This window comes from Sus scrofa, chromosome 9 (assembly GCF_000003025.6).
Source record: "Sus scrofa isolate TJ Tabasco breed Duroc chromosome 9, Sscrofa11.1, whole genome shotgun sequence".
NCBI lineage: Eukaryota > Metazoa > Chordata > Mammalia > Artiodactyla > Suidae > Sus > Sus scrofa.
Genome location: NC_010451.4, coordinates 92,404,954 through 92,419,495, shown reverse-complemented (window position 1 = coordinate 92,419,495; position 14,542 = coordinate 92,404,954). Strand labels below are relative to the sequence as shown.

The following is a 14,542-nucleotide window of genomic DNA, read 5'->3' as shown; positions in this document are numbered from 1 at the left end:
TTTTTTGTTTTGTTGTTTTGTTTTGTTTTGTTTTGTTTTTTTGGCCTCACCCATGGTATGCAGAAGTTCCTGGGCCAGGGATCAAACCCATGCCACAGCTGCGACCCAAGCCACAACAGTAACAATGCTGGATCCTTAACCCACTGAGCCTCCTGGGAACTCCCCAAACCCAAATTTATCTAAGATTTCTTTTAATCATTTACCACTTATTAAATGCACAACCACTATTAAAGAAAAAAAACTTATGATAACACTTTAAGGTACAAATAGTATATTTTATTTCATCCCTGAAAACAAATACCAAAATGTCCACATCTAATAAGACAGACTGAACAATTATTCCAAACTTCACCTGGGAAGGGTATGTAAATAATTTCTTTAAGAGATAAGGTACAGGGAAGAGTTTGGAAAGCTAGCTTTCATGAACCAATATTTTCTCATACTTACTTTTATAAAACATGATAATAACTGCTACTACTTGTGGCAGCATACCATAATAATGAACAATAACCAAAACTAAATTCAACACAGTCTAACTGCAGAAGCTAGCAGAATAAATACTATGAAACATAGGGCACCTTATGGCAATTAAATTTGCTACAAGGGAAATTTAAATAAAGGTGTACTTTGCTCTATTATTAGAATAATCCAAGATTAGGATCTCTTGTGCTATATACAATAGCTGTTTTCCTGAAAAGATAGTCCATCTTTATAATTTAAATTACATTTTAAATGTTCTTATTTTTAAGTGGTCATTATATAAAATGAATATCTAGTGTATCTGTTATACAAATTCAAAATTTCATAAAGCAGGATACTCTACATAGTATAATGTTAACATTTTCCAAGCAATTTAATGTAACACAAATACCTTTATTATATACATCTGGCTAAAGTCCTTAAAAGTCCTAGTCTCACAAATATCTCAGTTTCCCACTCTCTTGTCAACATAAGAGAAGTAAAAATTACCCAAATATGGAAATAATGTGCTTTCTTGACAGCATAATCACTCAAAGGGTTACACTTTTAAATTAACATTCATGTATATGAACAATCATGAATTAATATTTATTTAATATCATAAAAATATCCTTTATTCTTCAGAACATAAGTATACAAGAAAATGCTATATATGAGCTTAGAGATTACTCTTTTAATGTTATTTAATTGTCCCAATGTTTAGGTTACGGACAGTGGCTACTACCCATTTCAAGATTATACTCTTACAAATGTAATTTTTTTAAATATACAATAATTAACCTCCAGATCTTCTAAAGGAATAGTGCAAATGAACACATTCTTTGGGTCATGTCTTCAAAACATTATTTTCAACATTATATTTCCTTTCTATGTTCATTATCTGAATAATGGAAATAAGCACATTTTCTAATAGCATTAGTCCAACAGTCACACCTATTGAGAACAAATGACAGAATGATTCAATAACAATATTCTTCACCTATCTGAAAAATATGTTATATATTTAAATAAATATTTTATAGAAATGAACCTATGTCTTTCAGTGTTATTGTTTCAGATTGATCTCAAACACAGATTTATACAAAGATCACCTACCTGCTCACTACATCAACCATGTTCCCAAATTCCCTTTAAGGATATAGTACAGCATTGAAGAGATGTGCCTGAAAGCAAAGTAATATATTTTAAAATTTATATACAGAATCAGAGTTCCATGACTCCAGCATATTCCTTGAAAATGCATAGAGCTTTTATTGTAAAGTATTACTCTATCCTAGCCAGCAACTGAAAAGCTTTTCTGCCATTAGAATATATTCCATGGTTAATGTAGCAGCACAAGGTGATCTTCAACTGCTATCTAATGCTGCCGGATGCATTTATCCTTTTATTTGTCGTCACCGGCACCAGACTCCCACTAGTACCATTGGTAGTGTTGGTTGCTGAGCCGTTCACAACAATATAGTCAACTTTGTTCTCCAGCTTTACCAAACGTTGTAAAATGTCATCCAAAAGGACAGCAATTGTTCTTTTCAGATCCGCTGGGGGAAAAATGAAAATACACAATATTAAACATTGACAGAGCACTTGATATTTGTGTTTCCACAGTTTAATGGGAAATGTGAACAATTATCAAGCCATCTGAAACAAAACACACTAGAGAGAAAGACTGGTGAGAGGAGATGTTTCCTTATTAAGACCTTTCAATCAAATATTTGGTAAATAGAAAAAAAATTAAATATATGTATTTTTAAATTTTACATTTATTCTCAACATTCTATTGATAGATGAGAATTTTTTTTGGCCACACCCTCGACATATGGAAGTTCCGGGCCAAGGATCGAATCCAAGCCACAGCAGCAAAACCAGATCCTTAACCCACTGCACCAGGCTAGGGATCCAAGCTGCACTTCCACAGAAACTTGAGCCACTACAGTAGGATCCTTAACCCACTGTGCCACAGTGGGAATTCCATATTTTTAAAAATCTTTCAGCAGTAAGTCTAAAAAGACAACTACTGGATCTGTTTTTCCCTGGCAGCCACATCTTGTGTAATAAATAGCTGAAGAAGTGGCAACCTAGGCCAGGGGAGGTTAGCTAGAATAGACGAGGGTAAGGGAGTTTACCAGCATGTTAACATTACATGAACTTAAAGTCCTTAGAGTTTGACAACAAGCTGAAGTGCAACATGAACTATAAAGGTACAGCACAGTCATTGATTAGTTACACTTAGGAATGGCAATTAAAGGAAAAGTTGAGTTTAACCGGAAATAACTATTATGATTTTACCTTAACAAGGTTCTAAATTATCATTAAATATCCTTCTTTCAATTGTTATTCAATTGATATTTCCTAATATCAATTGTTTCAATAAAAGATTTTAAAAGACTAAGAGATTTTAATCAACTTGCTCCATGATATAAAATCGGTTAGTTGAAAAACCAGAATAGAAGTTCCTGCTGTGGCACAGTGGGTTAAGAATCTGCAACAGCTTGGGTCACTGCAGAGGTGCAGGTTTGATCCCCAGCCAGCACAGTGGGTTAAAGGATCTGGTATTGCCACAGATGTGGCATAGGCAACAGCAGCAACTCAGATTCAATCCTTAACCAGGAAACTTTCATATGCCGCAAGTGCAGACAGAAAAAAAGAAAGAAAAAAAACCCAGAACGATTCCTTTGAATATATCAAAACATACAGTAGAAAAAATAATAATAATGTATTGGGGAAATAAAATATATATACATATATACTTGCCAATAAAAAAAGAAGATATCAAAACTCTCCCTTTCTCTAGATTTACAATTTTATAGTTACATTTCATGGGACTATATATTTGTAAGAATTACATGTTTACATTATATGGGAGTCCATAGTACTTCCCCATAAAGCCCTATATAACTGAAGATACCAGCAATAAGAACTCCTTCCCTACCATAGGACCCTGTTCAGAACCCCTAAAAGCAACCTGAAAGTGGAGACCCATAGCTTATCCTGTTACTCAGCTCATCCAGCCTGATACTTTATCACTCAGTAGGCAGTCAACAAATGTTGGAAATGAACATTTGCTGAAAGTCTGATTCATATTTCATAGGTGGTATCACTGCTGAGATTAATGTGAAGAATCAGATTTAAGAAATAAGACCCTTTAAAGTTGCTCTATCACTGCTTTAAGTTTTCCTACTCCAAGAAATCAAAGAGTTTAAGGGGGAAAAAAAAGACTAGTACAAAAACACATAAGAACATAGACAAAGAGTTCCCGTCATGGCAGTGGAAATGAATCCAACTAGGAACCATGAGGTTGTGAGTTCAATCCCTGGCCTCGCTCAGTGGGTTATGGATCCAGCGTTGCCGTGAGCTGTGGTGTAGGTCGCAGACGCAGCTCGGATTTGGCATTGCTGTGGCTCTGGCGTAGGCCAGCAGCAACAGCTCCAATTAGACCCCTAGCCTGGGAACCTCCATATGCCACTGGTATGGCCCTAAAAAGGACAAAAGACAAAAAAGAAAGAACACAGACACTATCAAAACAGCACCTAGACCAACTATTTCATAATAACTTTTTCATAGTGATTTTTTCACAAAAACCAAAAGGAGGATAGAATGGAATCTAAAAAAAAAACAAATGAATAGAACAAAACAAAACAAAAAAAGGAGGTTGCAATGCTATTAAATATACTAAAGACACGGAATATAAAAAGATTCTAACTACGCTATACACTATCAAGGATTTTGAGGGACTGCAGGAAGCCACTATCTAGGAAGGCCTAAAAAACAGAGAGAAAAAGCAGTGATGTTACCAGAGCCCAAGTCCAAGTACACCTAGTGGAAAAGAGAGCCAAGGAGATGATCTGGCAGGAGCTGGCGCTACAAAGACACACAGAGGAAGGCAGAAAAACAGCCTCTCCTCTCCCCTCCTTCCTATTTTCCATACTTCTGACAGTGCTTCTCCTTGGCCAAACCAGGCAGAAGCTAGTTGTTTTAGGACCTTAGAAATCAACCTCCCTTGAGATACAAAACAGAACAGAGAAAAGGTAAGGAATAATCAAGGCAACCAGGCAAAGGACCAGCACAAACAGTAAGTACACATGCCTTTGTGGCCTCCACACTTATATGCCTCTGTCTTCATTTACCTCTTATTTATATCTCGACAGTCTTTATTATTTGCATTCTTAAAGAGAGGAAGATACAAATAAAAATAACCACATGCACATAAAAAAGAAATACAATTGTAGTAAAACACAAACGACTAATAAAAAATAAAACACTTAAGTAATTAAAATATGTCAAAAACTTTTCCTCATTAATATTTTTCAAATTCAAATTATTTTTTAGTTCTGCACATGCAGTGTATGGAAATTCCCAGGCTAGGAGTGAAATCAGAGCATGTAGGTGCCGGCCTACACCACAGCCACAGCAACACCAGATCCTTAACCCACTGATCGAGGCCAGGGATCAAACCCGAATCTTCATGGATCCTAGTCAGGTTTGTTACTGCTGAGCCACAAAAGAAACTCCAGGAGTTGCTTCTTATGGATGAGCAAAGTTAGTGGTTTCCTCGGAGTTCCTGCTGCAGCACAATGGGATCGGCAGCCTCTCAGGAGTACTGTGATATGGCACAGTGGATTAAAAGGATCTGGTTTTGCCACAGCTGTGGCTTAGGTCGCAGCTGTGGCTTGGATCTGATCCCTGGCCTAGACTCCATTTTGCCTCAGGGCAACCAAAAAAGGAAAAAAAAAAAAAGTTAGTGGTTTCCTGATATGGAGTCTACTCCTGGTGAAGACGCTGTAAAGACTGTTGAAACTACCAAAAAGGAATTTAGAATATGATATAAACAGTCGATGAAGCAGCAGCAGGGTTTGAGCATTTACTCCAATTTTTAAAGAAGTTCTACTGTGGGTAAAATGCTATCAGACAGCATTGCATCAATGCTAGAGAGACGTTGTTCATGAGTCAACTGATGTGACAAACCTCATTGTTGTCTTAAGAAATCGCCACAGGAGTTCCCGTTGTGGCGCAGTGGTTAACGAATCCGACTAGGAACCATGAGGTTGCAGGTTCGGTCCCTGCCCTTGCTCAGTGGGTTAACGATCCGGTGTTGCCGTGAGCTGTGGTGTAGGTCGCAGAGGCAGCTCGGATGCTGCGTTGCTGTGGCTCTGGCATAGGCCGGCGGCTACAGCTCCGATTGGACCCCTAGCCTGGGAACCTCCATATGCCGCAGGAGCGGCCCAAGAAATGGCAAAAAGACAAAAAAAAAAAAAAAAGAAATCGCCACAGTCACCCCAACCTGATCAGTCAGCAGCCATTAACATGAAGGCAAGACAAGCACCAGCAAAAAAAATTACGACTTACTTACTGAAGGCTCAAATGATGGTTAGCATTTTTTAATGATAAAGGTTTTTGTGGGGGTTTTTTTGGTTTGTTTCTTTTCTGTCCAAACCCACAGTATATGGAAGTTCCCAGGCCAGGGAATGAATCCAAGCCCCAGCTGCAACCTACACCACATTTGCAGTAATGCCAAATCATTAACCCACCCCACTGGGCCACAGATCAAACCCATGCCACTGCAGAGACAATGCCAGATCCATAACCCACTGTGCCACAGTGGGAACTCCAGCAACAAAGATGTTTGTTTTTGCTTTATCTTTTTTTCTTTAGGGCCACACCCACAGCATAGGAAAGTTCCCAGGCTAAGGGTTGAATTGGAGCTATAGCTGCCAGCCTACACCACAGCCACAGCAATATGGGATCCAAGTCACGTCTGCGACCTACACCAAGCTCACAGCAACGCTAGATCCCCAACCCACTGAGTGAAGCCAGGGATCAAACCTGCACCCTCACAGATACTAGTCAGATTTACTTCCACTGCGCCACAATGGGAAGCCCTAAAGTATTTTTAAATTAAGGTGTGTACATTTGTTTTTTAGATATAATGCTACTGCACACTTAACAGACTATAGTATAGGGAGTTCTGAGGCTCAGTGGGTTAAAGAACCACCATGGTCACTGTGAGATCCCTTGCCCCAGAACTTGTGCAATAAGGTTTGACCCCTGGTCCTGCTCAGTGGGTTGAGGATCTGGCATGAGCTATGGTGTAGGCTGGCAGCTATAGCTCCAATTCAACCCCTAACCTGGGAACCTCCATATGCCACAGGTATAGCCCTAAAAAGACAAAAGACCACAAAAAAAAAAAAATATATATATATATAGTGGGAAACCAAAAAATTCACGTAAGTTGCTTTATGGTGGTGATCCAGAACCAAATGTCTCTGAGATGTGCCTGTAGAGGGCTATTCAAATTATGTATTCCATACTGTGTGTGTGGTAGTTTGTGGTTTTCAAGGAACTGACCTATTTCATGTTATCAACATTTATGTTGTAGAGCTGTTCATAGTAGTCCCTCATTACACTTTGATGTCTGCAGTGATGTTTTTTTCATTCCTGATATTGGCAATTTGTATTTTTTTTGGTCAGTTTTGCTAAAAGTCAGTTTCTTCCCCTCCCTTTCAAAGGATGAGCTTTGTTTCATTGATTCTTCTCTATTTTCTTTGAATTTCATTGATTTCTGCTCTCATCTTGATCATTTCCTTCCTCTGGTCTGTTCTGGCTTTATTCTGCTTTTCTTCTTCTAGGTTCTTGAGGTAGAAGCATAGACTATGGATTTAAGACTTTTCCTCTTTTCTGATGTATGCACTTATTGCTCTAAACTTCCCTCTCAGCGTGCTTTACCTGTGTCCCACAATTGTTTTCTTTAGATCAATGCATTTTTTTAAATTTCCCTTGAGATTTCTTTAACCCACAGATTATTTAGAAGCATATTATTTAGTTTCCAATTACTTGGAGATTATGCTATTATCACTGTTATTAACTTCAGGTTTGAATTCATTGTAGCCACAGAAAACACGATTTCATTTCCAACGTTCCTCCTATATCTTGTCGAGAGAACTTCCTTTAGCCTTCTCTTAGGGTAGGGCCTGCTGGTGACATTTTTTTCCGTCACCTATTTCTTTATTACGGTTGATTTACAATGTTCTGTCAATTTATGCTATATAGCAAAGTGACCCAGTTATACAAATATATACATTCTTTTTCTCATATTATCCTCCATCATGTTCCATCTCAAGTGACTGGATATATTTCCCTGTGCTATAAGCAGGACCTCATTGCTTATCTACTCCAAATGCAATAGTTTTCCTCTACTAACCCAAACTCCCAGTCCATCTCACTCCCTCCCCCCCTCCCCCTTGGCAACCACAAGTCTGTTCTCCATGAGTTTGTTTCTGTTCTGTAGATAGGTTTGTTTGTGCCATATTTTAGATTCCAGACGTAAGTAATATCATATGCCTTTCTCTGACTTACTTCACTTAGTATGCGAATCTCCAGTTCCATCAATGTTGCTGCAAATGGCACTGTTTTGCTCTTTTTATGGCCGAATAGTATTCCACTGGGTATATGTACCACATCTTCTTAATCCATTCATCTGTCAATGGACATCAAAGTTGTTTCCATGTCTTGGCTATAGTGAATAGTGCTGCCATAAATACAGGGGTGCACGTATCTTTTTGAATGAAAGTTTTGTCTGGATATATGCCCAGGAGTGGGATTACTGGATCATATGGTAGCTCTATATTTAGTTTTCTTGGGTACCTCCATACTGCTTTCCATACGGTTGTACCAATTTACATTCCCACCAACAGTGTAAGAGTGTTCCCTTTTCTCCACATCCTCTCTAGTATTTATTATTCATACTTATTAATGATAGCCATTCTGACTGGTGTGAGGTGGCACCTCATCATAGCTGATTTGGATTTCCCTAGTAATTAGTAATGTTGAGCATATTTTCATACTCCTGGTGGCCATCCCTATGTCTTCTTTGGAGAAATGTCTATTTAGGTATTCTGCCCATTTTTCAATTGGACTGGTTTTGTTTTGTTTTTTTTTTTTTTGCTGTTGAGCTGTAGAGTTGTTTGTATATTTTGGAGATTGAGCTTCTGTCAGTTGCATCATTTGCAACTATTTTCTCCCATTCCATACGTTGTCTTTACATTTTTTTAATCTAAGAATTCCCTTAATTCCTGAAGGATAAATTTTGGATTGATAGTTCTTTGTCGTTGGGTTTTTTTTTTGGGGGGGGGAGGTTGGCCACACCTGTGGCACATGGATGTTCCAGAGCAAGGGATCAAGCCCAAGCAACAGCAGTGGTGCCAGACCCTTAACTCACTAGGCTACTAGGGGATCCTGGATTGACAGCTCATGTCTTCCAGCACTTCAGACAAAACTTGCCACTTCTTTCTAGCCTTGATGGTTTCTGATGAGAAACCCAATGTCATTTGAATTGTTTTCTGTGTCATTTTTCTCTATTTTAAGATTTTTTTTCTTAAGTTTCTCTTTAAGTTTTCAGAAATTTATGATATATCTTGGCATGGGCATTTTTAGAATTATCCTACTCAGGGTTCACTCAGCTTCTGGAACCTGAGGTCTATGTCTCTGGCCAAATTTGGGATGTTTATGACCTTTTTTTTTTTTTTTTTTTTTTGAGTATTTTTCCAGCTCTGCCCTCATTCTCCTCTCCTTCCAAGACTACAATGACAAAAAGGTTATACCTTTTGCTATAACTCAAAAGGTCCCTAAATCATTGAGGTTTTTTTTTTTTTTTTTCTTGTCTTCTTAGGGCCACACCCAAAGCATATGGAAATTCCTAGGCTAGGGGTTGAATCAGAGCTGTAGCTATTCGCCTAAGCCACAGCCACAGCAATGCTGGATCTGAGCCAAGTCTCCAATCTCCACCATAGTTCATGGCAATGCCAGATCCTTAACCCACTGAGCGAGGCCAGGGATTGAACTCGAGTCTTCATGGATACTGGTCAGGTTCATCACTGCTGAGCCACGATGGGAATTCTGGGATTTTTTAAAGTCTATTTTCTCTCTGTTGTTCAGACTGGGTAGTTACATTGTTCTATATTTCAGTTCACCTATTATTTCCTCTATCTTCTCCTTTCTGCTTTTGGGTCAATATGCTAATTCATACTTTTTATTTTAATCACTGTACTTTTCCATTCAATAATTGCCATTTGATTTTTCTTTATATGTTCTACTTCTCTGCTGAGACTTACTATTCCTTTGTTCTTTCATTTGCTGTTTTCATTAATTCCTCAATGAATCATTTTTAATCCTCCTTTAAAATCTTTTTTCAATAATTCTAACATCTGTAGTTGGTTGTCTTTTTTCATTCAATTTGAGATTTTCCTGGTTCTTGGTATGATGTGATTTCTATTTGAAAACTGGACATTTACACATTCACTATGAAAGTCTGGATCTTATTTAAAACTTCGATTTTAGATGGTTTTCTCTAATAACCACTGTGAAAGAGCAGAGTGGTCCCACCTTGTGACTGCCAGGTGGAGACAAAAGTTTAGGTTCCACATGTAGCCTCCATTATTACCTAAGGGTGGTGAGCTCCTCATCACTACCAGATGGAAGTTGGGAATTCCAGGTTCCCACATACTCTTCATTAACACTGTGATGGCGACTGCTCCTTACCACTGGGTAAAAGTCCTGACTCTCCACTAGCATTCCTTTGACATCACCCCAGAGGGAAGGAGATGGGCACCTACCTCATAACTGCCATGTGGGGGTATAAATCCTGGCTCCCCATGTGGTCACCACTAATACCACAGGGTGTGAGGGCAGTTTGGATGCCTCATTATAGCCTCAAAAGGGTTGAAGTCTATGACCCCCGTTTGGCCTCTGATCATCTGAGTGATGGTGCAGGCACAATTTTTTTCTGTGGTGTCTGGCTGGAAAAGAATGATTTACTGCCTGAAATTTTATTGTCTTACTAGGCTGTTCCTTCTTTGGCTACAGAAAACAGGCTTCCATTGGGTTTTTGTTTTGTTTTGTTTTTTTCTATGCCTAGTGGCATTTCTAGGTTGCCGTCTTATTCAGCTTCAAGTATGGAACATATGAGGTAAAAAGAAAACTCAGAGAATATAACACTGAGTCGATCCTTGAGTACTGGGGTCCCTAGCCAGTCTGAAATTTTCTCTTCCATATTCTTGTGTTTGTTATGTATAAAATGTCCAGGGTTTTCAGCTGTACATAGACAACAAGAACAGGTAAAGACTGATAGCTTAAAAACAAAGAAGAGATAGATCTAGGAGTTCCCATCATGCCACAGCAGAAACGAATCCAAATAGGAACCATGAGGTTGCAGGTTCAGTCCCTGGCCTCGCTCAATGGGTTAAGGATCTGGCATTGCCATGAACTGTGGTGTAGGTTGCAGATGCAGTTCGGATCTGATGTTGCTGAGGCTGTGGCGTAGGCCGGCAGCTATAGCTCCGATTAGACCCCTAGCCTGGGAACCTCCATGTGCCATGGATGCAGCCCTCAAAAGACCAAAAAAAATCTCCATTTTTTCCAGGTCCTTGTTTTCAAAAAAAAAAAAAAAAAAAATTTTTTTTTTTTTGGCTGCACCCACAGCATATGAAAGCTCTGGGGTCAGGGACTGAACCTGCACCACAGCAGCAACCCTAGCCACTGCACTGACACCACCAGATAGATCCTTAAGCCATTGTGCCACAAGCGAACTCCAAAAAATGTTTTAAAACTGGCTTTCTGCAACTACAGAAGATATTCTCTAGCTTGTTTTCTGAAAATGTTTACAACATTTTTCATCCATTCATTACATAATAGCTTATATATTGAAAAGCTGATTAAAGTGAGAAATTTTTTTTTTTTTTTTTTTTTTTTTTTTTTATGGCTGCAGCCAGGGTATATGGAAGTTCCTGGGCCAGGGAATATTTAGGCCAGGAATCAAACCTATGTCCTCATGAATGCTAGTCAGATTCATTTCCACTGAGCTACGACAAGAACTCCAAAGCTAAACTCTTAAAATGAGAAATCGCACTTCGGCTCAGATCTGATCCCTGGCCCAGGAACTCCATATGCATGGGGCAGCCAAAAATGGAAAAAAAAAAAAAAAATTACACATAGTAATCTTTAAAGTTGAACTGATCTATCATGGGCTTTGCAATAGCAGTAATTTAATGTAAAGGAGCATTAACATTAGCAATGAGATCCTGCTGTGTAGCACTGAGAACTATGTCTAGTCACTTACGATGGAGCATGATAATGTGAGAAAAAAAATATGTACATATAAGTGTAACTGGATCACTACCCTGTACAGTAGAAAAAAAAAACTGTATTGGGGGAAATAACAATTTAAAAAATAATAATGTAAATCAGCATTAAAAATACATATTAGCTCATGCTTATTTTGCCAACTGGGAATTAAAGGTTAAAGAGCTCAAAGGTAAAATTTTTTGGGGGGGGATTTTTCTAGGGCTGAACCCTCGGCATATGGAGGTTTCCAGGCTAGGGATCTAATAAGATCTGTAGCCTCTGGCCTACACCAGAGCCACAGCAACGCTGAATCTGAGCCACATCTGTGACCTACACCACAGCTCACAGCAACGCAAGATCCTTAACCCACTGAGCGAGGCCAGGGATTGAACCTGAAACCTCATGGTTCCTAGTCGGATTCATTAACCACTGAGCTACGACGGGAACTCCAAAGGTAGATATTTTTTACTGACTAGCTTTTCTGTATTGCAATGAGAGGCTAAATGTTTCCTATAAACGGCTGAAAGTTCAAGGTCTCCAGAACTTATGAAATTCTCATTTTACTGTAATTTATACTGCCATTTCAAATTAATGGAGCCAAAGGTAGACTTCCAATAATGATACTGAAATAACTAGCTACTGTGTTTGAAAAAAATAATCTGCATCTCTTACTGCTTGCACCAGAAATCTCAACTACGGTACAGACATAAATGTAAAAAACAAAACTGTAATATATTAGACTGTAATTTTTAGAGAAAACTTTTTTTGAATTGTTTTTGTTCTTTTCTTTTTGGCTACACCCGAAGCATACAGAAGTTCCAGAGCCAGGGATCAAACTCGGCACCACAGCTGCAACAATGCCAGATCCTTAACCTGCTAGTCACAAAAGAACTTTGAGAATACATTTTAAGTATATAACTAAACCATAAAAAACAATGGACACATTTTACCACATACATTTTTCTAAATATACCAAGTTATTAGACAACTGAAAAATCAGAAGAAAACCATTTGTTACATATAATGAGAGCATGATGTCTTTTCACAAATAGCCAACAAGAAAATCTTTCAACCTCCCCTATAAACAAAGAAATGCAAACGCAAACAATAAGATGCCATTTAAAAATTAAACACAATTGGCATATACAGAGTGGAGAAACTGGCACTTTCACTCTGGTTCAGAATGGTAGCAGGAAATCAACATTAGTAGAGCCATCCTACAGGGCAATCTGGTAAGTGCCTATTAAACTTAACACACATACCCTTGGCCAAAAAATTCTACTTCCAGGAAATCTATCCTTCCAAAACATTCACACAAACATAAAATATCCACACATATATCATATACATACACACACATATATCTCAGTACTAAATCAAACACACGAGATTAGCAACAAATTATCCATCACTCCAGAATAAGCAGAAAAAGGAGTATTTATAAAATGAAACAATATTAATTGATTAAAAAGGATGAGACAGACCCATCCGTAATAACATGGAAAAATATCTATAATAATTAAATGAAAAGAAAAGTTGCAACGAGTATCCATATAGTACAATACCATTTTTGTTCAAAATAAAACAATGTACTAGACCACATGTCTGCAAATTACAGCTGACTGTCTTCCTGTTTTTATAAAACAGTTTTACTGGAATATAGCCATGCTCATTTACTGAAAAAGAGATTATATGACCCACAAAGCAGAAAATATTTACTATTTAGCCCTATAAGAAAAAAGTATGCTAGCACTGATATATGCCAAATTAACTGACATTCTTTCTATTCTACTTTTACTTATCTGCTGTTTACTTCTGTAATAAATGAGTGCTTATAATAACTTTTTAGTAATTAGAAAAAAGTAAAAAAATTTTCAGAAAATTAGTTAAATACCATGTGGCCACTAAATAATAGAGGCATACATTCACTGACATAAAAATACCTCCACCATGTATTAATTTTTTTTTTTATGGATGCACCTGTGGCATATGGAAATTCCCAGGCCAGGGACTGAATTCAAGCCGCAGCTGCAACCTATGATGCAGCTGCAGCAACACCAGATCCTTTAACCCAGTACACTGGGCAGGGGATCGAACCTGTGCCTCAGCATCAGCCCAAGCTGCTGCAGTCAGATTCTTAACCCACAATGCCACAGCGGGAACTCCTGTATTAAACTTTAAAAGAGTTTATAGGGAGTTCCCGTTGCAAAAGAGCAGGATCAGCAGTGTCTTGGGAGTACTGGGACGTAGGTTTGATCCCTGGCCCCAGCACAGTGGGTTAAAGATCTGGTGTTGCCACAGTTGCAACTTAGGTTGCAACTGCCCTCAGATCTAATCCCTGGCCCGGAAACTCCCTATGTCATGAGGCAGCCAAAAAAGGAAAAAAAAAAAAATAGTTTATAGGAAGATCCCCTGTGGCACAGCAAGTTAAGAATCCAGCATTGCTGCAGCTGTGGGACAGGCTGAAACTGCAGCACAGGTTCTATCCTTGTCCCAGGAACTTCCACATGCCAAAGATGTGGCCAATTAATTTAACACAGTTTATAAAATAGGTCTTTTTTATTTTAAAATTGAGCTGTTAAAAGTAGCTGCCTGACTACGCCACAGCCACAGCAACACAAGATCCAAGCCAGATACTCAACCCACAGGCAATGAGTATGCAAGTTAAGGTATGCAAGGGAACACTGCAGCCTTAATCCACTGAGCGAGGTCAGGGATTGAACCTGCATCCTCATGGATACTGGTCAGGTTCTTAACCCACTGTGCCACAGTAGGAACTCCAGACAGCTACCTTTTAAAATATTACAGTTATTTTTCTCAAACAGGAGTTTTTTCCTAAGTATTTTTCTTATTCCAAAAGAACTTCTTCTTTGTTTCTATCAGTGTCCTTGGACTAAGCAGAAGGCAAAACAATAAAACTGCTGCATCTGTATCTGTCACAAGTACCTCC

At 38.4% G+C, this 14,542-nt stretch overlaps 1 protein-coding gene across 3 annotated transcripts in view; it reads right to left on the bottom strand.

Annotated features, from left to right (window-relative positions):
- The window catches only part of CCDC126 (coiled-coil domain containing 126), a 47,172-nt gene continuing 32,884 nt past the window's right edge, over positions 255-14,542 (bottom strand). For all 3 annotated transcript variants that reach the window (XM_003357478.4, XM_021102513.1, XM_021102514.1), the window contains one exon: positions 255-2,018. In XM_003357478.4, coding sequence (XP_003357526.1) covers positions 1,834-2,018 — 185 coding nt within the window. In that variant the 3' untranslated portion in view covers positions 255-1,833. The remainder of the gene's footprint in view (positions 2,019-14,542) is intronic.